This window comes from Macaca nemestrina, chromosome 15, assembly GCF_043159975.1.
Source record: "Macaca nemestrina isolate mMacNem1 chromosome 15, mMacNem.hap1, whole genome shotgun sequence".
In the NCBI taxonomy this organism is placed as follows: Eukaryota; Metazoa; Chordata; class Mammalia; order Primates; family Cercopithecidae; genus Macaca; species Macaca nemestrina.
The window spans coordinates 19,982,685-20,005,896 of record NC_092139.1 but is presented as its reverse complement, the minus strand read 5'-3'; the positions used below and the strand labels follow the sequence as shown (position 1 = coordinate 20,005,896).

Sequence of the window (23,212 nt, the reverse complement as noted above, 5' to 3'; positions counted from 1 at the left end):
AAAAAAATACTTACTTTAAAAATTATCCAAGGACCAATCAAGCAAAGATCAGCTAGAGAGAAACTGGCAGGAGGGGGAGCTCTGGGGATGAAAAATAACCATCTAGGGGTTACCGCAGAGTTGAGGGAGACAAAGGAGGAAATGGAGGGGCCTGTACAAGTGTCCTTCCTTCTCTGGGAGACTCCTCGTATATCTAAATCAAGCCCACCAGACTCTCACTCTGCAGGCAGGGATACTGAGGCCCAAAGAGTCAAAGAAAAGTGGGTGTAGGAGACACTGAGACTCAGCGATGAACAAAGTCCTTCTCTCTTTACTCCTAACGCAGCCTTTTAGGCTCCACTGTGCACACAGTAAACATCACATACCTAGACCAGAGCAACGAGGCCTGACACCAGCTGTGTGCTGCTCCATCCCATCCTTCCTCCACCCAGATGTGCATATCACATCATTTTTACAAAGTCTACAGGAAGAGGAAAGGCAGCAGCTTCCACCGCTTGGATGTCTTCTACGTGTTGTACACACATTCTCCCGAATTCTCACAAGGTATCTCTAACTCCATTTTGCAAAGCACAGGCTGAGGCCTAGATCAGTTACATACCATGGTCAAGATGTACAGCTAGAAAGGGCCATTGATGCAAACCCAGGCCTTTGGGCCTCCCAAGTCCGCTCATTTTTATTCTCTCAAGCCACCCCTCACAGACGGCATTTCCCATCAGTTTAGGACAAGTCCCACCTGGAAACTATTTGTAAGTGCCTTTGTCTTCACATTCTGAGTTGTATGGGGCTGGGTGAGAATCTCATCACACCATAAGGTTGGGCCCCTGCCTCCAACCTGAGCTAGACCCCAATCTTCCCTAGAAAATTACCAGTGACCCCTTTCTTAGAAACATCTGAATAAACGGACTCAGTAAATTCCCTCGGTAGCATTACCCAACACTTTGCACCCTTTACATCGATGATTCCTTTAATTTACTTCTTCCCAGTAGAGGCTTCTCCTCAAATAAACTTCCTGGTTTTAACACACAGCCCTCCCTTTTCCCAATGCAGAAAAGGGACTATGTCCTGTTCTCGCTGGACAAAAACAGAGCTAGATCTGAATCCTCAGAATTCCCAGAGCTGTCTGGGTCCAATATCCCATGCAATGATATCGTGGCCTGATGCATTGCTCATTTTGACTCATTTATCATTTGTACAAATGACTTCCTGGAGGCTTTATGAGGGCCTATGTGTTAAACCCGGCGCAACGCAGGCAGCAGCTGAGACTCATTTGGATCACAGACTCTGTGACGGAAACAAGAGGGCCTGAAGACCGTACCCAGGACTGAATTTGTTACCCAATGTCCCAGCATCTAAGACATCAGGAGCCAGGAGACATCCCACGTTGGCAAGACCCCTTCAGTTCTCTCCAGCCTTTTCCTCCAACCCAGTGGTTCTCGAGGTAGGGTCCCTGGATCAGCAGCATCCGTATCTGCATCACCTGGGAACTTGTTAGCAATGAAATTCTCAAGTCCCCCCTGCCCCAAAACTAAATAAGAGACTCTGGGTGGGTCCAGTAGTCTGTGTTCAGAAGCCCTCAAGAGGATTCTGAGGCTCACTCAAGTTGGACGGCCCTGCTCTAACCCATTTAAACTGACAACAGCCACTGTGACAATTGCAGCTGCTACCAATGACTGGGAACCTCCTATGTGCAGAGGGTTAAACACACACTCTCATCCATTAATCCTCATAGCAAAGGACACCTTATTCCACGCATCCAGCTCTGGGCTAGGTGCATTGTGTGCATGGTGTCATTTACTCCTCACTATAACCCTCTTTAGTATTATTATGCCCCATTTTACAGATGAGGACACTGAACCCCACAGGGTTGAAGCAACTTGCCCACAGTCATACAATTCAGAAGTGGCAGTTAAGATGAAAATTCAGATTGGTTGGATTCCAAAGCCATGTTCTTTCTGTCCATTCATGGAAGTTCCCCAGGGTCTCTCACACCTACATCGGTTTGGGTCAGGTGAGATTCGAAGAGGGGCGGAGGCAGGCAGGGTGAGGAGAAAGAACCCAGCCTCAACTCCACAGTGCCTTCCAGCTACAATGTGAAAGGAAGCCGCGTTATGCATTTAAAGGCACAGCCATCTGTGCCGAAGGAACATAAAAAACAGGGATTCAGGAGGCATCAGTTCTTGGCCTCTCTATAACTTCACCCAGCTGGGGGCCTTTTCTTTTCCTTCTTTGGACCTCAGTTCCTGCACCAGATAATCTTTATCCTCTACAAGGCTGAGATAAATTTGCCCCCTTCTCTGATCTCATCTCTCTAACCACACTGGTCTGCTTTCTATTCCCTAAAACTCAAACTCGCACTGAACTCAGAGCCTTTGCACAGCTATTCCCTCTACCTGGAACACTCTTCCTCCTCATATTCCCATTGCTGGCTCTTTGTCATTTAGGCTTTATCTCAAATATCATCTCCTTAGCCTTCCCTGACTACCTTACTTAACATTATCTCCTAGCCCATCATTGTTCCATTTTCATTCCACTTAACAGAACCTGAATTCTTTAATTGGTTACCTATTGTCTGTTTCCCCCACCCCAGTTTCACTCGTTCCCCAATATGTCCCTAGCACTCTAGCACCTAGAACATTGTTCAACACTGAGCAGCTCATTAAATACTAGCTGAATGAATAAATACCAGAAAAGAAAACCTGAACTCAGAGGTCAAAGCTCTGGATCCTTAATATGTGACCTTGGCAAGCCACTTCGCCTCTTTGAGCCTGTTTCCCTACTTGCTTCATGAGGAAATGGGCTAGATGCTCTCCAAGGGTCCTTCCAAGACTGGAAGTCTTGGAAAGCCAGACCTGGAAGCAGCCCAGCTGGTCCATCCAGAGAAGGCAGCTGGCCAGGGTCCCAGCAGCAGCTGCCCTCTCCCCACCCCCATCCACATCCCTGCCCAGCCACGCCATCATCTCACTCCCCCGTCGCAGAAACTGTTAATGAAGTGCGCACTGCTAAATGCAGTTACAATTACGGGGGCTAAGAATAAGGCGCTGACATCAGCCTCCTCAGTTTCCGAGTGAATCAGAAGGGGAGGGGGGAGGAAGGAGAAAAGGGGAGGGGGGGATGGCGCTCTGGAGCTGTCAAGTGGAAATAGCACAGCGTTAAATATAATCCAGCATTGGCCTACATCAGTCTGGAGAGGCAGGTGATGGCTTGGCCCCCAGGGCCAGGGCAGACAACTGGATTCTTCAAGGAGGCCAGGCAGCCATGGCAGCTGAGGGCCAACTGTGACAGGGATCATCCAGGAACCAATGGCCAGGAAGGCCCTCCGACGGGTGGGTGGATTGTAGCAGGGTGTTAGACCCTGGTGGGGTACATCACACCCAGGCCTTTGCCACCTGCTGTTCTGACAGCACAAGCATAGCCCCAGGAGCTTACACAGTCCTGTCTCACCCAGGATCTCATTTCATGCCCAGAAGCAGAAGATGGCCTAGAGTCAAACACACTTGGATTTGAATTGCCACCCTACAACCTGAGAAAGTCACGAATTCAACTGCTCTGAGCTGCCTGGCTTTCCTCATCTGCAAAATGGGTACATCTGCAACAGCAGCTACCCCTTCAGGTTGCCATAGGATTCAGTGCAATCACAGAAAGCACTGAGCACAGCCAAGCAAGCCCATCAATCATTTTATTTTTATAATCCTGAGATGCTTGAACAAAAATAATTAACCCTTTTTTTTCCAGATGAGGCTCAGGAAGGTTAAGAGATTTGCTTGAGGTCAGAGCCAGAGCGGATTCAAATCCAAGCCCAGTTATTTTTCTAATACAAAAAGGCAGTGGAACTGACAAGGAGCGCGGAATGGGGGAAGGTTTATAGCGGGGGAGATACTGCACCCTTTTGAGCACATTCACCGAAAGTGGCACCTTTCCAGCAATTTTTAAAAGACACGATGAAATGATGGTTGTTACGGCCATAGTGAAAAGACACAGAGAAGGCAGAGTAGCAAAAAGTCCCTGGGACAGGCGAGAGGGTCGGCAGAGGGTGAAGGCTTCCTTCCATTCTCGCTCTCCTCCGCACCTCTGCCCGCACCCCCACTCAGCCTTCAGTTGGAATTGGCTCTGCCTCTGGTTCTAGCGGGGAGTGGGGAGGGACACAGAGCCGCATCCTGAAAGGGAAACAAGGTAGATGGACCTCTCTCTCTCTTCCCACCAAACAGAACCAGGTGGGCCTATGGCAGCTGCAAACCGAGGAAGCTGGAGCCAGGAGTCTGGGGGCTTGGGGATGGGGAAGGGGGTGCCTAAGGGAGAGAGAAGAGAAGGAAAGAGCTCTGATAGCACCAGAGCAGACCTGCAGACCAGTGATCTGTACAATGGGGTAAGGGGTGAATCCTCATGCACCTGATTTTTCTAAGATCATTCTTTCAGGATAATTTGATTAAAATAAAGTGATTTGGGCTGGGCATGGTGGCTCATGCCTGTAATCCTAGTACTTTGGGAGGCTGAGATGGGAGGATCATTGAGTTCAGGAGTTTGAGACCAGCCTGGTGACATAGTGAAACTCCATCTCTACAAAAAAAAAAAAAAAAAAAAATTAGCCAGGGGTGGTGGTGCACGCCTGTAGTTCCAGCTACTTGGGAGGTTGAAGTGAGAGGATCATTTGAGCCTGGGAGGCAAGGATTGCAGCAAGCTGAGATCGCACCACTGCACCCCACCCTGGGCGACAGAGTGAGACCCTGCCTCAAAGTAAATAAATAAATAAAGTGGTTTGTGTCCATACTCTCACCCCACTCCTCAACTTGAACTATGGGAACAACTGGTTCAATTTTCCATCATGCTTCAGTTATCCAACTCTAGAAGAGTTCTGCTCAGCTCTGAAAACATTAAGAAAATGGGAAGGGGGGTGTGGTCAGGAGGAAGGGAGATAGGAAATGTCCTGCCCTGGAGGGTGAGGATGGGAGTGGAGGCTTCAAAGTGGCAACCTCATGCCTCCATGTGGTCCTGATCATGAAGGATATTTTAAGGCCTCCTCCCTCATCCACCCAGCCAGTCTCCTTCTAGGGCTGAAGGATTCATTCCCACCATCTTAGAGGGAAGGGGTGAGACAGCAGGACATTTTGTTTCCCAGAAAAAGCTCAGGTCAAATTTCAAGGACAAAAGTTAGCACTTGGTCTGGGAAAGAAAACTCTGCCAAATGGAACAAAGGGGGAGGGGGAGAACTCCAGTGAGGTCACTCCAGGTGCCTGGGGGTGTGGGGAGAAATTGGAACTCTGATTCTCCCTGCCAGGATCTGTCTGGCAGGATATAGGTATCGCCGCCTCATCACCCAGAAGTACTCAGACCACCCCCTACATTTCCCCTCTGTCCAAAAATGGGGAGCGGGGCGCTGTGGTACTAGTTTTTGGATCCCATTCACTATCCCACCCCGCCCCCAGCCCAACAGATTTGGTCTGAGCGGAAGAGGGTGGTGCTGGGAAGGGCTTTCCAGCCCAGAGATGTGGCCCAAACCGCTAGGAGAGGGACCGGTGGCTGGCTGGTGTTGCCATGGCAACTTCCTCCCTGCGCTGGATCGAAGCTTCCATCCTATGGGCAAATCAGAGCTGGCTGCTCCAGCTTCTCCGCCCTTCTCTCGGGTGGGAGGGGGAGAACTGGACGCTGAAACCACTTGGTCAGGCTCAGGAACACCATGCTCAATTCCAGACCCTGATGTAACAACCCCCTTTGGCATCTGTTGGAAACTAGAGACACCCCAGCTCCCCAGCTAGGCCCCAGGGCAGAGTGTCAGGGCTGGGACTGTAGATGTGATTGGTGCAAATGAAGTGGTCAGGAAGAGCAGGGAACCAGTGGCTGTAATCCTCCCCACCCACTTGACTGGCAGGCGAGTCCCCCAAATCCCTATGTTTAAGCCACTTCAAACAAGGAGGGCCCAGCTCTACCTTAATAACTACAACACTGCAATAAAAAGTATTGCAATTATATTAAAATTATAAAGCTAGCATTTTGAGAATCAGCCTTCTCCCCTCCCCAAACCCACAGATTCTTTTCTATGGTCATGTTCAGAAACAACTCTTTCTCAGTAACAAGACAGGTAACAGCTAACATGTATTGAGAGCCTACCTCATGCCAGGTACTGTACTAAGACCTCTGCACAGCACAAACAGCATAATAGTTCATTAAAAGCACAGATGCTTGGGTCAGATTGCCCAAGTTCAAGGCTTCATTAACTCACTTCCTGGCTGAGTGACCTTGAAGGAATTAATATGTCTGTGCCTCAGTTTTCTCATCTGAAAATGGGGATGTTAACAGGATGGCAGTTTCATAGGCTTGCTATGAGGAATGAGTTAATATATTTAACATGTCTGGGAATATGTCTCGCACAAAGGTAATCATTTGTAAAATGTTAACCCTATGTAGTCCATGTTATTATTTTTCTTCTTCCTTACAGATACAAAACTGAGGCCACATGTCTAACTCCTCCCCAATTACAAACCCAGTGCCAACAAGGCTGGGCAACAAAACACACACACAAAAACGCCCCCAAGCACATGTTTCCCTAAAGCCCCAGCATCCTTGTGAAAGAGGGCAAAAGGAGCATCTCATGAAATAAGTTCAAAGTGCACGAGGGAAGATAACCCTTGAGAGGAATTCTATGAACCAGTAATGACCAGCATCCTGGACCCACAGGGGGTGGAAAGAGGTGTGAGGAAGGCTCAGCTTCCTGTGCCCACCCCAGTGGCCAAGGATCTCAAGTCCAAATCAGGAATGAGCTCTGCCCCAGTTAAGGCTAATAAGAAAAAGGCTCCTTCTCACACCATTTCTCAGGAAACTAGCAAAAGGATGGCAACTAAACCCTGAAGATGGCTCTGGCTCAGTCTGGTTGGAAAAAGATGCATTCGGCATGAGTTGGAAGCAGCAACAAAGGGGAGGCTCCGAGATGAGCCAGAGGCCTGTCAGGGACACATTTCTGAGACGGAGCCAGCAGAGACAGATAGGCATTAAGAGGACCAGGGGAGGGAGGGGAGAATAGGCAGGTGGAGCCACGCCTGTGTCCAGTATGGGAGAGACCATTCCATTGCTTTTAGAAATCAGTTCAGCGCAGTGCTGTTCTAAAAGAATAAATCCAAAAGGCTTTTTTTAAGGAGAAAATTAATGACTTTAAGGAGAACGAGAGAAATTAAGCACCACACAACGCTGCCTACTTCCGACTTTCACCAGACATTCATTATTCTTCCGGAAATGAAAGTTGACTTTCTCCCTCCCCCTCCCAAATTTGAAGCATCCCTCAAGAACAGACAGTGAGCACAAGATGCCCAAATCAAACTCTTGGTCACCAGCCGCGCCCCCAGGCCTCCTCACCTGGGAAATATTTTCTACAAAGTGAGGTCTGGATTTCTTAAAAATCCTCTTTCAGAGGGAGGGCTACTGGTTTAATGGAAAGAGAACCATAAACCTGATTTTAGTCTCAGCTCTGTGGCTGCCTCACTAGATGACCTTGGGATATATTACACACACACACACACACACACACACACACACACCCATTCCAGGGCTTCAGTCACACACATACAAACACTCACACAAATACACACACACACCCCCATCCATTTGCGGGCAAAAAGGGGATAGACAAGATGATTTCTAGGTCTCTTCCAAGTGAAACACTAAAGAATTTCAAGAAGCCTGCTGGAAAAAACAAACATGAGTGGACCTTTAAAAATATCATTAATACTACATGAAGTTATCTGTTCTGACTTAAGTGAAACCAGAGCAAGTTGCCTGCAGCCTGCAATAACCAAGGTGTTTGACCCATGACACAGGGTTTGAAGAAAAACCAAACCATTCCTGCCTCTGATGCTCCTACAAACCCACGGTCCTGCCCAGACCGGCTCTTGAGACCCAAGTGGCCTGCTGACCACTCTACTGTGTTGAGGAGGCCCCTACTTCTTCCCTCCTTGCCTTGTCCAGAATAATAATACAACCTCCCTCAGCTACATCAAGGCAGAAGTTAAACCTCTGAGCCTCAGTTGTTTTTTTCTGTAAAATGGTGCTTGTAAAAATGGTAAAATGTCTCTGCAGCAACCATCTTCACCCTTACCCCCATCCCCACCTCCAGGTCAATAGAAAGATAGGTCTACTGGGGATCTGCCTCACCCATCATTCACCAGTCAACAAATTCTTCTGAAGAACAGGCAGGAAGACATGACCACCACTTCATCCCATGATAGAACCTTGGTTGCCAGGTTGATCAGACAAGGGTCCCCGAAGACTAAGTCTAAACCTGGGCCCAGGAACTTCCTAAAACCGTAGGCTACCTTTTGTGGATGGTGCAGACATGCACTTCGGGAGAGACAGTCCATGGTTTCCTCAGAGACTTGAAAGTGCCCATGAAACCATTTTGCTCCTCCAGCACATACGCTCCTCTGTTTTGTGCCCCCATTGAATTCAAATACTCTTGGATTTTCAGCTCACAAAACACTGAACTCCACCCTCACACCATACAGAGCCTTGCATCGATACGATGATCCCCATTTCAGAGATGAGGAAATCCAGGTTCAGGGGTGGCATGACTTGCCCAAGGTCACAGCTAACAAGTAGAGAATGAAGACTGGAACCTGATTCCGATTCCCAATCTGGCATTCTTTGAGGAACTGTCACCCAAGCCCTCTAGCTACCCCACCTGTTGGTGGATTCCCATCCTCACCCCAGAACCAAATCCGGAGCGCTCATGTTCCTTCTGCCGGGTCCCAGGGCCCTAAAGAGTAGGTTTCCCTACAGCTCCCCACCCCTCCCTCTGGCTGAGGTTGTGCGCAGGCCTGGGAGGAGGAGGTTCAAGCCGCTGGATGGTGGCCGGCTTCAGCCCACCAAGAAAGGCGACTCCAGGGACGAGAGCACCTGAGGTCAGGGGCACACACCAGCAGGCGGACAAGTGTAGAGTTGGCGCCGCCCTACACCTCTCTCTGGGAAGTGAGGGGAGGAAAGGCCGTCACCTGGCCGGTTCCCCTGCGTCTGCCCCAGGCGTATAAGAAGCAGGAGTCTGGAGCCCCAGCCCCTGAGGAAAGGAGAGGAGAGACAATTGGGGGCGCTCAAGGCCTCGGGCGCCGGGCAGGGGTCTTGGGCAGGGATCCTCTGGATACGGCCAAGACAAAGATGGAGAGGTAAGGTCTGCGCGCCACCTCCAATGGCGAGGGGCGCGTCGGAGCCCCAGGGTGGGACGGCCAAAGCCCCGGGCTTGAAGAGTGGGCACATTCAGGAGACTCGGGGAGGGTGGCGGGTCGGATCCAGGGACGAGGCAAGGGGCCTCCAATAGGCGCAGGTGAGGAGGGAGAGCTGGGTCCTGGCGACCCAAAGGGCCCACCTGCGGGAAAGGTGAATGCAGACGATCTTGGGGTCCCTGGGGGACAAGGCCAGAAGACAGCGCATCCTGGAGACCCTGAGGTCCCGTGGGTGCGGAAGGAGGCCCTGGGGGCGCCTTCCCAGGGCGTTGGGGGAGGGAAGGAGGGCGCACGGGTCGGGGAGGGGGCCTCCGGACCAGGATCCCGGGACACCCCGGGGGTCTGGGGACGGGCCGCGCGCTTACCTGCGTCCTCATCGTCGAAGGAGTTCATGCACGGGAAGTAGATGGCGAGCGCCTCGAAGGAGGCGGATAGACTGAGGCGGCTCTGCGAGCGCTCCATGCCTGCACCAGCGCCGGGCGCCTCGGCCGCGCCGGCGGCGGCGGCGGGCGGCTTGGGCAGCTTGGCCGCCCCATTCTTGACGCGGAGTACGGCGCGCGGCGTGGTGGCGGCGGCCCGGGGCCGGTCCGGGGCTCCGCTGCGGGGCTGGCGGGAGCGGCGGGGCCGGCGGGCGGGCCAGGAGCTGGCGGCGCGCGGAGCCCGAGGCGCACTGTGCTCCCGGCGGCGGCGGCTGTGGCGGCGGCGGCGGCGGCAGCAGTGGCGGTGGCGGCGCAGCGCGCTCTGGCCCGCGGCGCCCCCAGCCGGCCGCGCGGGGCGGGCTTGGAGCGGCGCCGCAGCCAATCCGTGCCGCCGGGGGAGGGGGCGCCACTGCGGGGCGTGGGAGCCCAAAGGGAGCCTGCTGCGGCCCCTTCTAGCCGCCCCGGGCCCGGTAGTTGCGCGCTGGGAGGCAGGCGCGGGGCGAGGTTGTCTGGACCCTGGTCCGAGGGCTATCCCCGACCCCGCCGCGGCCCCCACCCTCAGCCGGCCGACTTGCGGAGAGGCCGGCGTCCAGTCCCCTACCCAGACAGGCCTCTCCCAGAAACACGGGCGCGCTCGGAGGGGATGCTCTCAGAGGGTCCCGCCCAGACGGGTCGGCATTCGGCCTCCCACACAGAGACCCTCAGCTTCACACCTGCACCCACAGAGAAGCTCAAACAGGCACCCACACCTACACATTCACTCTGCAACATGCCCCGCAGACACCCGGACAGATACACCCACAGACCCACCCCCTCACCGATGCGGGGACAGACACGTCCACGGACACACGCAGACTCACGCAGAGACCTGCAAACACACTCAGGGAGGCAGGCAGGCCACCCCTGGTGCCCGGCCTCCCACACACGGAGACTCTCAGATGCCACAAAATCCCACGAAAGTTCAGGCAGGCATACACAGTTTCATGCATTCACACTTACCCACAGACACCCCAGAATTCATACACACACTCATACACTCAGATGAACACACAAGTCCAGATCCAGCACATACTCTATGTCGCCTACCCCCGTGACCATCTCAGCACTGTCAAACACTCAGACTGACACGGCCAGATGCACACCCCTTCACCCTTAGACACACTAGAGTAGCATACACACTCCAAAACACAGCCACACAGACTCCATCCCTCCCAGTGTGGGTGCATCCTGACGAACGGACTGACACCCTCAGACTCAGGCACACTGAGACACACTTGGCAGGCCCACACTCACAGACTCTCCCATTATCACCCTTGGCGACCCGCAGTCCTCAGATAACACACAGGCTCAGACGCTCGCAGCCCCAGGACAGAGACGAGCAGAATCGGAAACCCATGCTCCATTCCCTGCATGTGACCTGGGACATGAGGGTACCTGCCCACCTAATCAGGCCCCAGATGGCAGACAACCTTCCCAGTTGCTCACACACCTCTTTATGAAGCCATCTGGTGACATGGAAACAGTTCAGGCCTCAGAAAGAGATAGCCCGGAGTTTGAATCTCAGCTGTGGTGCCGTCTTTCTGGGTGGCCTATGGCAAAACTCTTTACCCCATGGGTCCTGTTCCTCATCTGTACAGTGGGAACAGGAATCTTCCATTTTGGATGGCTGTGAACTGCCTGTAAGATAACACAGGTGTTTGTTTTCTATTGCTGCATAACAAATGAAGCAGCTTAAAAACACCAATCTAGTGGTTTACAATCCTATGGATCAGAAGTCTGGGCAGCCTGAGCTGGGTTCTCTGCTTAGGGCCTCACAAGGTATTGGCCAGACTGGGCTCTTCTCTGCAGGCTCTGGAGAAGGATCTGCTTCCAAGATCATTCAGGTTGTTTGCAGGATTCAGTTCCTTGTGGTTGCAGGACTGAGGTTCCTGTTTCTTTGCTGGCTGTCAGTCAGGAGTTGATCTCAGCTCCTCGAAATGGGTTTCTGGTCCTTACACATGGCCCCCTCCACCTTCAAGGCCTGCCTCAGGATGTCAAGCCATTCTCATCCTTCAGCAGAATCTTTCGACCTTGACTTCTGCGTACTGGCCTGAGAGATTCTGCCTTTAAAGGTCTTGTGTGATTAGATCAGGTCCACTCGCATGATGTCCCTTTGACATATAATGTAATATAATCACGGTAGCGATTTCTGATCATGGTCGCAGTTTCCACCCACACTCACACAAGGGCGGGATCATACAAGGTATTATATAAGGGCAAGGATCACTGGAGTTATTCTGACACATCTGCCCATCACAGTGTGCAAAACACCTAGCACAGTGCTGGCCTTCGGCAGGTGCTCCTGAGCCCTAGCCCCTTCCCAGGGACCAGATCTAGACTTTGGGGCATCCTGGTGTCATGGTTAAGAGTGCTGGTATAATCATCCCCATCTTGGTCAATGGCAGCTCCATTTTTCCAGAAATCTTGGATACTGGACTCCTCTGTCACACACACCACATTCAATCCATCAGCAACCCCTTTCATTTCTATACACAAAATGTAACCAGAAACTGACCACTTCTCTGCCCCAAACCCTCCCATCTCACAGTCAAAGTCCATGTTCTACAAGGTCCTAACTTCTTTGGCTCTGCCACCCCTCTGTCCTCATACCCAGGACACCCTGGTGGCTCATACCCAGGAAACCCCGGTGGCTCACTCGGCTTCAGAACCCCTGTACTGCTGTTCCCTCTGCCTGAAGCCCTCTCCCTTGCAAAGGGCTGTGTAGCTCACTCACAGATCTCTGCTCAAATGTCACTTTCTCTCTGAAGTCTTCCCTCACCACTCTTTATGAAGTAGCAAAAACCCCTCCCTGAAATGCCAGATCCTCTTTACACTGCTTTATTTTTCTCTGTAGCCCTCATCACCATCTGACACGTTTCATATATATGTGTGGGGGTACCTGTATATATACGGACACACATATTTATGTATATGTGTGTATGCGTGTATATATATGCAAACACACATAGATGTGTATATGCATGTATATGTATATGTATGTGCATATATATACACACACATATACAACATACACATTTTTATTCTCGTGTATTTGTTTATTGTCTCTTTTTCCCCTTCCCCAGAGCCCAGAAGGATGCCTGGCAAAAAGTTCGTGTTCAGTAAATTGTTGTTGATTGAACACCAGCCTTAGGAAGGACATAAGTATCCTTTGCATCCTCTCCCCATCTTACAGATAAAGAACTGAGGCTTACGAAGGGGGGACTTACTCAAGGTCACAGTGAGTAGGCCTCTGGTCAAAAATGGTGGGTGGGGGCCGGGTGCAGTGGCTCACGCCAGTAATCCTAGCACTTTGGGAGGCCAGCGCGGGTGGATCACCTGAAGTCAGGAGTTTGAGACCAGCCTGGCCAACATGCTGAAACCTCATCTCTACTAAAAATACAAAAATTAGCCAGGCGTGGTGGCGGGCATCTGTAATCCCAGCTACTTGGGAGTCTGAGGCAGGAGAATTGCTTGAACCTAGGAGGCGGAGGTTGCAGTGAGCCGAGACCGCACCACTGCACTCCAGCCTGGACAACAGAGCAAAACCTCCATCTCAAAAAACAAAACAAAACAAAAAAAGGTGGGTGGGGAATCTAACCCAGCATAAGGATATCGAAGAAGGTTTCCCTGAGGATGTGATGCTGAAGCTGAAAATAGCACCTCCTATGTGCCTGGACTTCTTGGTGTGATTTCTCCTTTCTTGGTTAGCTCATGCCTAAAATTCCATCCATAGGCTTGGGGCCTGTAAGCTTAAATCATTTACCCTTTGTAAATACGTAATGTTTCCCCATGGGAAATTGAAGTGGTCAGCCACTTACACCTGGGCATGAATAATGCATTCTAAGAACAAGTTTGGGGGGTGGAGATGGATGCTTAAGAATATGAATGAGGGAAGTGGTGGATGTGGATCCAGAGAAGGAAGGGATGGGAAACCAGAGATGAACTTCCAGGTTGGAATTCACGGCCCAGTGAGATGGAGGATGCCAAGAACCGGGCAGCTCAGTGGAGTGGAATGGAAGAAGCATTGCCTGACTTGGGTTTAAATGACTGTCCTTATTTTATTTATGTGACCTTGGGTGTGTTCCCTCAAGGTTCTCATCAAAAAATGAGAGTAATAGGCCGGGCCTGGTGGCTCACGCCTGCAATCCCAATACTTTGGGAGGCTGAGACAAGAGGATTACTTGAGGTCAGGAATTTGAGACCAGCCTGGCCAACATGGCAAAACCCTGTCTCTACTAAAAATTAAAAAAATTACCCAGGCATGGTGGTACACGCCTGTAACCCCAGCTACCTGGGAAGCTGAAGCACGAGAATTGCTTGAACCTGGGAGGTAGAGGTTGCAGTGAGCAGAGAGCACGCCACTGCACTTTAGCCTGGGTAACAGAACAAGACTGTCTCCAAATAAAAAGGAGAGAGAATAATTAACACCTCTTTGCACAATCGTGGTGAAGGTTGGATGTATACAGACTGCGCCACATGTAATAGTTACTTGATAGATAAATGTATTGAATGTAAATTCCAAGTGCTCGCTATTGTACCCAGCTCTACAAATACAGGGATGAAAAAAGTAGATCTGGTGTCTGCCTTCACGGAGTTTATAGCTTGGTAATATTAGACAAAAAATTATGCCAATCATTATTTAAATTATTTAATTACTACCTTATCTAATAGTTGCATAATAATAATATTAATTGCAATTGTGAAAAGTGCCATAAAAGATATATATCTATATACTGTGTGTGTGTGTGTATGTGTGTATGTGCGTGTGTGTGTGTTTGAGTGAGATAGGGTGAGATGAGGTCTTGCTATATTGCCCAGGCTGGTCTGAAACTCCTAGCCTCAAGCAATCCTCCCGCCTTGGCCTCCCAAAGTGAGTAGGATGACAGGCGTGTGCCCCTGTGTCCAGCCCAGTATGTATATACGTTGCTGTGCATGTGTGTACATATGTGGGCAGCTTCAAGTAATTGGAGAATCTAACCCAGCATGAGGAGATGGAAGAAGGCTTCCCTGAGGATGTGATGTTGAAAATGGCACTTCCTATGCGCCTGGACTGTTCTTGGTCCTGTTCTTGGTCAAACTTGTTCTTAGAACACATTTTGCTTATTTATATCAGTAAGTAAACCAAATCACTGCCCTCACATTTGCTTTTTAAAATAACTCTGGGGCCAGGTGCAGTGACTCACGCCTGTAATCCCAACACTTTGGGAGGCTGAGGCGGGTCACCTGAGGTCAGGAGTTTGAGACCAGTTTGGCCAACGTGGAAAAACCCTGTCTCTACTAAAATTACGAAAATTAGCTAGGCATCGTGGCAGGTGCCTGTAATCCCAGCTCTCAGGGGAGCTGAGGCAGGAGAAGCACTTGAACCCAGGAGGCAGAAGTTGCAGTGAGCCGAGATTGCGCCACTGCACTCCAGCCTGAGGGATAGAGCAAAACCCTGTCTCTACTAAAATTACGAAAATTAGCTAGGCATCGTGGCAGGTGCCTGTAATCCCAGCTCTCAGGGGAGCTGAGGCAGGAGACGCACTTGAACCCAGGAGGCGGAAGTTGCAGTGAGCTGAGATTGTGCCACTGCACTCCAGCCTGAGGGATAGAGCAAGACTCTGTCTCCAAAAAAATAAAATAAAATAACTCTGGGGCTGCTCTGGGAGGGATGGATTTGAGTGAATTCAGGAGCACCTCACCCCTTCTCTTCAGGTAAGTCCTGATTTGAACCAAAAAGCCATTGCTTGTTTTACTTTTTCTTTTCTTTTTTTCTTTTTCTTTTTTTTTTTTTGCCTCCTAGCCAAGGAAGATGGCTGAGAAAGGATGTCCCAGTGGAAAGGTGAAGTGGAGGAGGCTGAGCATCCAAGGATCCTAAAGCCAGATAGGAGGCCATGGCTGTGGGAGGCTGAGACACGGATGGGAGGTAACAAGGCCTCGGCTAAGGAGAGGGCTGGGCCTGAAAGTTCCAGAGATCACTTGAGCAGGACTTGGTGACAGACTGGATGGGGTGAGGGTTGAGAAGGAAAAGGAGGAACAAAGACACTGCCAAGCTCTGAGCATTAAGAGAAACAGCACATACAGATGGAGGCGTCCTCTTCAGGCACCTTTCCCTAAGCTGAAGCCTTCAGTGGAGTGCTCCTTAAATTTTACATATTTTGCAAGACCCAGCTGAGTGGCTTTCATCTACAGCAGTGAAAAGTGGCTGAAATGTAGTTAGTTAAACCTCTAGGGGGTCCTAGTTGCAGTTTTGTCTGAGAGAGAAAGACTGATCTTGTCTGTGTTCTGCCTGCTCTGTGTGTGTGTGTGTGTGTGTGTGTGTGTGTGTAAAACTTCCCTGCTAATGTGCATATCTCTGATAAGAATTTCTGCATATCTGTGTCATTGTCTTTGAGGCAATAACCTTGTGTCTGAATATGTCCTTGCAAGGTGCATGTCCTTGTGTTAAATGTGTTCAGTCTAGTTGTGAGTGTGACATGTATTCTGGTCTTTGCCTGTACTGATATGTGGGTATGTATGTGTGTGTGAAAGACACACACACACACAAAGACAGAGAAAGACAGTGCCTGTCTCTGTGTGCACATGAGCCATGTGTTCTCATTTCCATGTGGTTCTATGTTGTGTTTGTGTCGTCTGTAGATGCTGTGTCCTTCCCTGTGTTTGCCATATCTCTAAGTGTATTGGTGTCTGCGTGTAACTGAGTTGAGTTAGCCGTATTCGAGTGTCTGTGTGAGGTCTCTGTAATGCCTATGCTTGTGTGTGTCTCCTTGCATCCTGGTCAGTGTGAATGCATCCCTGATTGTGTGTGAATGTTGTTTTGTGAACTTGTCCATGTTGACTGGTAGCTTGAGAGGGGACTCATATTTTCTTGGATTAATCTCAGTCTTTAAGTGGCTAACACATGCCTTAGAGCTAATAGGGATAGAGATATTAAAATCTATTATAAACTCCAAATCCCCTAACTACTTACCTAACCATTAATTTATTCTTTCATCTATCCATCCATCCATCCATCCATCCATCCATCCATCTCTCCCTCCCTCTCTTTCTCCCTCCCTCCGTCCTGATTTCACTGGCATTTAGTAGCTATGTAGTTATTTCTCTTAGGCACGAGTTTTCTCATCTATTAAATGGAGATGATAAAGTAGCTACCTGATAGGGCTGGGGATATCGGGTAGAAATTTAAGTGGGATAGCACATACAAAATACTTAACGTGTTGCCTAACACATAGTAGGTGCTCACTATATTAACGATTATTGTCACATCACTGTGGTCACTATGATTCAGCAAATTCTCATCAGCACTTTGCTAAGGGCCACCCCTGAGCTAGAAGCTAGTGAGGCCTTATCCATAGCAGAGGCCATTAAGTGCCTCTGCCATCACCTTCTTGTGTGACCTCGGACAAAGCCTATGCCCTGTCTGAACCCATAGAGTGAGTAGAGCACTCTTGCCCCACCTTCTTGCAGAGATTCTGGGGGCATCTACACTTCTGAACCTGCAAGGAGCTGTGCAGTTACGTAGCAGGTCAGGGGACATTCCAAAGCCTTAAAATGGCAGAGGCCTGTCCTGGGTCATCAAGAGAGTCAGGCACCAGACCCCATGGTACTTCAGGCCAAAGCCAGACCCCCTGGCACTGACAGGCCTTCCTGTCATTTCTGGTCCCTGATCCCCCTCTGGGGACGCACCTAGCAGGAAGTCATGGGGCAGAACTTCTTCACTTCTCCACCATTTGTCTCTCACTTACTATTTGGTGGGCCTGGCCTTATTTTTAAAAGAAAAAAGGGAATAAGGTGAGGAGTGTGATTTCTGTCCCAATAAGTCACTACTGTGAACAAGAGATAGAGACAGAGAAAGAAGGAGAGAAAGGGTAGAAAGAGACAGAAACTAAGAAAGAGACATGGGACACTGTAACAGAGACACAAAGAGACAGGGAATGGAAGAGGCAGAGGCAGAAACAGGAGAGAGAGAGGAAGATGGTTGGAGACAGGAAGATATCAGAATAAAGTCAGGCTTTCTTGCAGACCTGATTTGGGCTGCCTCAATTTACAAAGCTGTGCGAGCCCTGTAGCAAGGACTGCCACTCTCCTCGGGCTACCCTCATCCAACACGCCTGCGTACTCACACACTCACACACTCACACATACATTCACACACTCTTAAACACTCATCCTCAAATGCTCATACACGCATGCTCACAAAATGGAGGAAGAGGAGGCAGGGGCCTCAAGTTAGGGGTGGATTCTGGTCATCAGGAACCCCCCGTGTGACATTATGCAATGCCAAGACACATCCCATTTGAGTCTCAGTTTCCTCATTTGGAAAATAAACCCGCAGACCTCATTCAGTGGTTTCAAGTCTAAAGGAGATAATGGATGTAAAAAAGTTTTAGAAATAATGGAAAAGTTTGGGAAAGGACCTTTGGAACTAGGCAAGCGAATTATACCACTCACATGGAAAATTGCTGGGAAAATGTGCAGTTGAGGAAAGTGGGGAAGGATAATGAGTGATCATGAGCACTATCAAACCCCAAAACATTCTAAAACTACAGTAAGATTTTTTGTTTGGTTGGTTTTGTTGTTGTTGTTGTTGTTGTTTTAGATGGAGCCTTGTTCTGTTGCCCAGGCTGGAGTGCAGTGGCACGATCTTGGCACACTGCAACTGCCGCCTCCCTGGTTCAAGCGATTCTGCTGCCTCAGCCTCCCGAGTAGCTGGGACTACAGTTGCACGCCACCACACCCAGCTAATTTTTGTATTTTTAGTAGAGATGGGGTTTTGCCATGTTGACCAGGATGGTCTCGATCTCTTGACCTGGTGATCTGCCAGCCTTGGCCTCCCAAAGTGCTAGGATTACAGGCGTGAGCCACTGTGCTCAGCCCAGTAAGTTCTTTTAAAGGCCAAAAAAAAAGTTGGATTCCCTTCATATGTAAAGAGCACTTGCAAAACAGTACAAAAAAGGCCATCACTCCTGTGAGAAATGGAGAAAGGCTCTTGACAGGCAATTCACAGGAAAAAAAAAATACAAATGACATGTAAACAGGAAAAAGTTATTCAGCATTTCTCACTATTAACAGAATGTCAGTTAAAACAAATGCAAGCCACTGCACTCCAGCCTGGGCAACAGAGCGAGACTCCATCTCAAAAAAAAACAAAAAAACAAAAAAAACAAATGCAAGCCATCATTATTTACCCATTAGTCTAACAAAGAAGTTGCTTGAAAATAAACTGTATGGGGAAAGGAGTGAAGAAATAGACACAGTCACACATTGTTAGTGGGAGTATATATTAATTGATGAAAACTTTGGAGATTAATTTGTTAGTATCTATCAAAATATTTAAATTCACAAACCATTTAACTTAGCAATTCACCATTTGAACAGAGCAATTCCACTTCTAGGAATTTATTCTACATTTACATATATACTTGTACATATGCAGGAAGGTAATGCATAAAGAATGTTTTGTAGCATTGTTTATAATAGCAAGAGATTGAAAATAAGCCAGGTACCCATAAAATAAATTATGACACATCCATATAGGGGAATTCTATAGTCATTAAAATGAACGAGGTGGATGGGTTTGGCACTGATAGCCTAGATATATAATGAAATAAGAAAGCAATGTCTGAACAGTATGTATAGTGCACTCCCATCTGTGTCCGAAATACATATGTATGTAGGCATTTAAATATAAATCTTTGAATGGGCACACAGATTTCAGGAGCCATACACAGGAAGCTATTAATGGTGATTCCCTTAGGTACACAAGACTGAAAACTTCTGGGTGGTAACCTGTGTCCTTTGCTTTATGCCCTTCTCTAGGATATGAATTTTTTTTTTTTTTTTTTTTACCATGAGCATGTATTGTTTGGAATAAGATAATTTTAAGTACATTTTTCACCTAAAAAAGGAGTTAGTATCCATAGTTAGTAAATAATTACAACATAAATGTGTTACTTGGACCAGGGTTACCTACAAGCTTCCTGTTATCTGTGACTTCAGTAACATGGATTAGGCTCAGAATCCCCCTCGGGACCACCCTCAGGGTGGGAGTATGCTTTGCCGCCAGTCTCCTGGGAATGGGAAAGTAGGCTAGGCTGCTCAAAATAACCACCTGCCATTTCCCAAGCTGGTCACTTTCTCTCCTGAGCCAAGGGAGGCTCCGGCTGGGTGGAAAAGGTGGATTCGTCTTTCCAGGAACCACAGCCTTTTTCTGCTGCACACCTCCTCCCCCTGACCAAGCAACCCTGACATCTCAACCTGTCCTTTGATGCCACCCAGCCTGGAAGAAGGAGATGGCTGGAGTCTAGAAACCTAGTGCAAGATGAAAATCTGCTCTGCCACAGGTTTGTACTGTGATCTTGGGGAAGCCACTCTGTCCCTCTGGGCCTCAGCTTCCCCACATGTCAGAAGGGGGATGGGATAGGAGGATTGCTGAAAGCCCTCCCAGCTCTGACCCATTTAACTTAAGTTAGATAGCCATGGGTTCGAATCTGACCTCTGAAAGTCACTAGCTGTGTACCAATGGGCAAACCACTTCACCTCTCTGAGCTTTAATTTGGTCATCTATAAAACGGAGAAAATAATATACTTCACAGAGTGGATGGGAGATAAGGTATATAAAGCATTAACATTGTACATAGCACATAGTAACAACTCAATAAATGGCAGCCATTATCATCATCCAGAGTCTTACTTGGATCTGGCCCCTCAGAAGTAACCCTAGTTTAAGGACCTTTCCCACTCATCCCCAACCTGTACCCAACACCTCTTTTGCCCTGGAAGGGCCATGTGCTCTGACCTAGGAATCAATAAGCATAAAACCTTATCCTTGCTACTGAATTCATATGGAATCATGTGGGTACAGTGGCTCACACCTGTAATCTCAGCACTTTGGGAGGCCGAGTGAAATTGAAAAATTGAAATCACCTTAATCATACCACCCAGAAATAACCACTTTTAAACCTGATGTGTTTTTGGACCATACATGATATATGAATATTTCTAATGGGATTATACTGTAAGTGCTTTTATGGCCTGTGTTTTGTTTGTTTTTCCACTTAGCTTTCTATCATAAACATCTTCTCACAGCAATAAATATACCTCCATCTCATCATTTTAAGTTTCTGAACAACAGGTGACATAATTTAACTAATTTCTAATGTTGGACATTTAAATTGTTACCAGTTTTTTTGCTGTCATGTTAAAGTTTAAAGAAATACTTTTGCAATTAGATTACTAAACACATCCATGACTTCACTAGCAGGACAACTGCTGGGTCAAAATGTTGCATGGTTTGAAGGCTTTTAATAAGTTTTGGCAAATTTCCTCTAACGACATTGTACCAATCTTCACTCTCCAGGAGCATATGACATTCACTCTCCAGGAGCATATGACATTATTTCCCATCCTCATTCTCTAAAACTAGCAATTTTCTTTGTGATTCTGTTTTCCATGGTCTGCCATCAGCAATACCATAATTTTCTTTCCTTCCTTCCCTCCTTCCCTCCTTCCTTCCTTTTCTTTCTTTCTTTCTTTCTTTCTTTCTTTCTTTCTTTCTTTCTTTCTTTCTTTCTTTCTTTCTTTCTTTCTTTCTTCTTCCTTCCTTTCCTTCCTTTCCTTCCTTTCCTTCCTTTCCTTCCTTTCCTTCCTTTCCTTCCTTTCCTTCCTTTCCTTCCTTTCCTTCCTTTCCTTCCTTTCCTTCCTTTCCTTCCTTTCCTTCCTTTCCTTCCTTTCCTTCCTTTCCTTCCTTTCCTTCCTTTCCTTCCTTTCCTTCCTTTCCTTCCTTTCCTTCCTTTCCTTCCTTTCCTTCCTTTCCTTCCTTTCTTCTTTCTTTCTTTCTTTCTTTCTTTCTTTCTTTCTTTCTTTCTTTCTTTCTTTCTTTCTTTCTTTCTTTCTTTCTTTCTTTCTTTCTTTCTTTCTTTCTTTCTTTCTTTCAAAATGCAGTTTTGCTCTTGTTGCCCAGGCTGGAGTGCAATGGCACGATCTCATTGCTAACTCCACCTTCCGGGTTCTAGCGATTCTCCTGCCTCAGCCTCCTGAGTAGCTGCGATTACAGGCATGTGCCACAATGCCTGACTAATTTTGTATTTTTAACAGAGATGGGGTTTCTCTGTGTTGGTTAGGCTGGTCTCGAACTACCAACCTCAAATGATCCCCCCCTGCCTTGGCCTCCCAAAGTGCTGGGATTACAGGCATGAGTCACTGCACCTGGCCCAGCAATACCATTTTACACCTTCCATTCCTCACTACATTAGGCCATTCTTAAGTTGCTATAAAGGAATACTGGAGGCTGGGTAATTTATAAAGAAAAGATGTTTAATTGGCTCACAGTTCTGCAAGCTGTACAAACATAGCACCAATGTCTGCCTGGCTTCTGGTGAGGCCTCAGGAAGCTTACAATCATGGCAGAAAGTGAAGCAGGCGTATGCATGGTCACATGGCACTAGCATGTGCAAGAGAGAGGGGAGAAGGTACCACACATTTTTGTTTTGTTTTGTTGAGATAGGGTCTCACTCTGTTGCCCAGGTTAGAGAGCAGAGGTACAATATCAGCCCACTGCAGTCTCATCTTCCTAGGTTCAAGCAATCCTCCCACCTCAGCCTCCTAAGTAACTGGGACTACAGATGCATGCCACTGTGCCCAGCTAATTTTGCTTTTATTTTTTGTAGAGATGGGGTCTCACTATGTTGTCCAGGCTGGTCAGAACTCCTGGGCTCAAGCGATTCTCCTGTCTCAACCTCCCAAAGCGCTGAAATTACAAGCATGAGCCACTGTACCCGGCTGCCACAAACTTTTAAACAACTAGATCTCATATGAGCTCATTCATCATCAAAGGGATGGCATTAAGTCATTCACGAGGGATCTGCCTCCAGGATCCAAACACCTCCAATAAGGCCCCACCTCTAACACTGGGATTTTGAGGGGACTATATCCAAACCATATCATTCTGCTTCTGGTCCCCCAAATCTCATGTCCTTCTCACATTGCAAAATACAATCATCTCTTCACAACCATTCCACAAAGTCTTAATTCATTTCAACATCAAGTCCAAAGTCCTGAGTCTTATCCAAGACTCATCTCCTTCCACCTATAAGTAAAACAAGTTATTTACTCCCAAGATAGAATTCCATTTCCCTTTCCCAAAGGGAGAAATTGGCCATAAGAAAGGGGTAATAGACCCCATGCAAGTCTGAAACCCAGCAGGGCAGGCATGAAATCTTAAAGATCCAACATAATCCTTGACTCCATGTCCCACATCCTGGTTCAAGAGGTATATCCTGGTGCAAGCCACCCCTGTGGCTTTGTGGATTGCAGCCTATGTGGCTGCTCTCACGGGAGTTGAGTGCTTGTGGCTTTTCCAGGTATAGGGTGTAAGCTGGTGGTGAATCTATCATTCTGGGGTCTGGTGGGTGTTGGTCCCCTTCCCATAGCTCCTCTAAGCAGTGCCCTGGTAAACACTCTCTGTGGGGGCTCCAACTCTGCAGCAGCCTACTTCTGCCTGGGCACCCTGGCTTCCCCACATATCCTCTGAAATCTAGGGGAAGCTGCCAAGCCTCCCTCACTCTTGCATTTCATGCA

At 48.4% G+C, this 23,212-nt stretch overlaps 1 protein-coding gene and 1 long non-coding RNA gene across 6 annotated transcripts in view; one reads left to right on the top strand and one right to left on the bottom strand.

Annotated features, from left to right (window-relative positions):
* The window catches only part of LOC105496416 (regulating synaptic membrane exocytosis 4), a 57,767-nt gene extending 47,826 nt beyond the window's left edge, over window positions 1-9,941 (bottom strand). Inside the window, exon 1 of the mRNA XM_011766815.3 lies at window positions 9,563-9,941. Coding sequence (XP_011765117.1) covers window positions 9,563-9,659 — 97 coding nt within the window. The 5' untranslated portion in view covers window positions 9,660-9,941. The remainder of the gene's footprint in view (window positions 1-9,562) is intronic.
* LOC105496414 (uncharacterized) overlaps window positions 8,716-23,212 on the top strand; it is a 28,079-nt gene continuing 13,582 nt past the window's right edge. The window contains exons 1-4 of one of the 5 annotated variants that reach the window (XR_003021455.2): window positions 8,718-9,140; window positions 12,739-12,893; window positions 15,438-15,560; window positions 19,829-19,977. This is a non-coding gene — a long non-coding RNA (uncharacterized lncRNA). Of the gene's footprint in view, window positions 9,141-12,738; window positions 12,894-15,437; window positions 15,561-19,828; window positions 19,978-23,212 lie in introns of all 5 variants that reach the window. The other 4 variants (XR_011613314.1, XR_011613315.1, XR_011613316.1 and 1 more) reach the window with 4 other exon arrangements.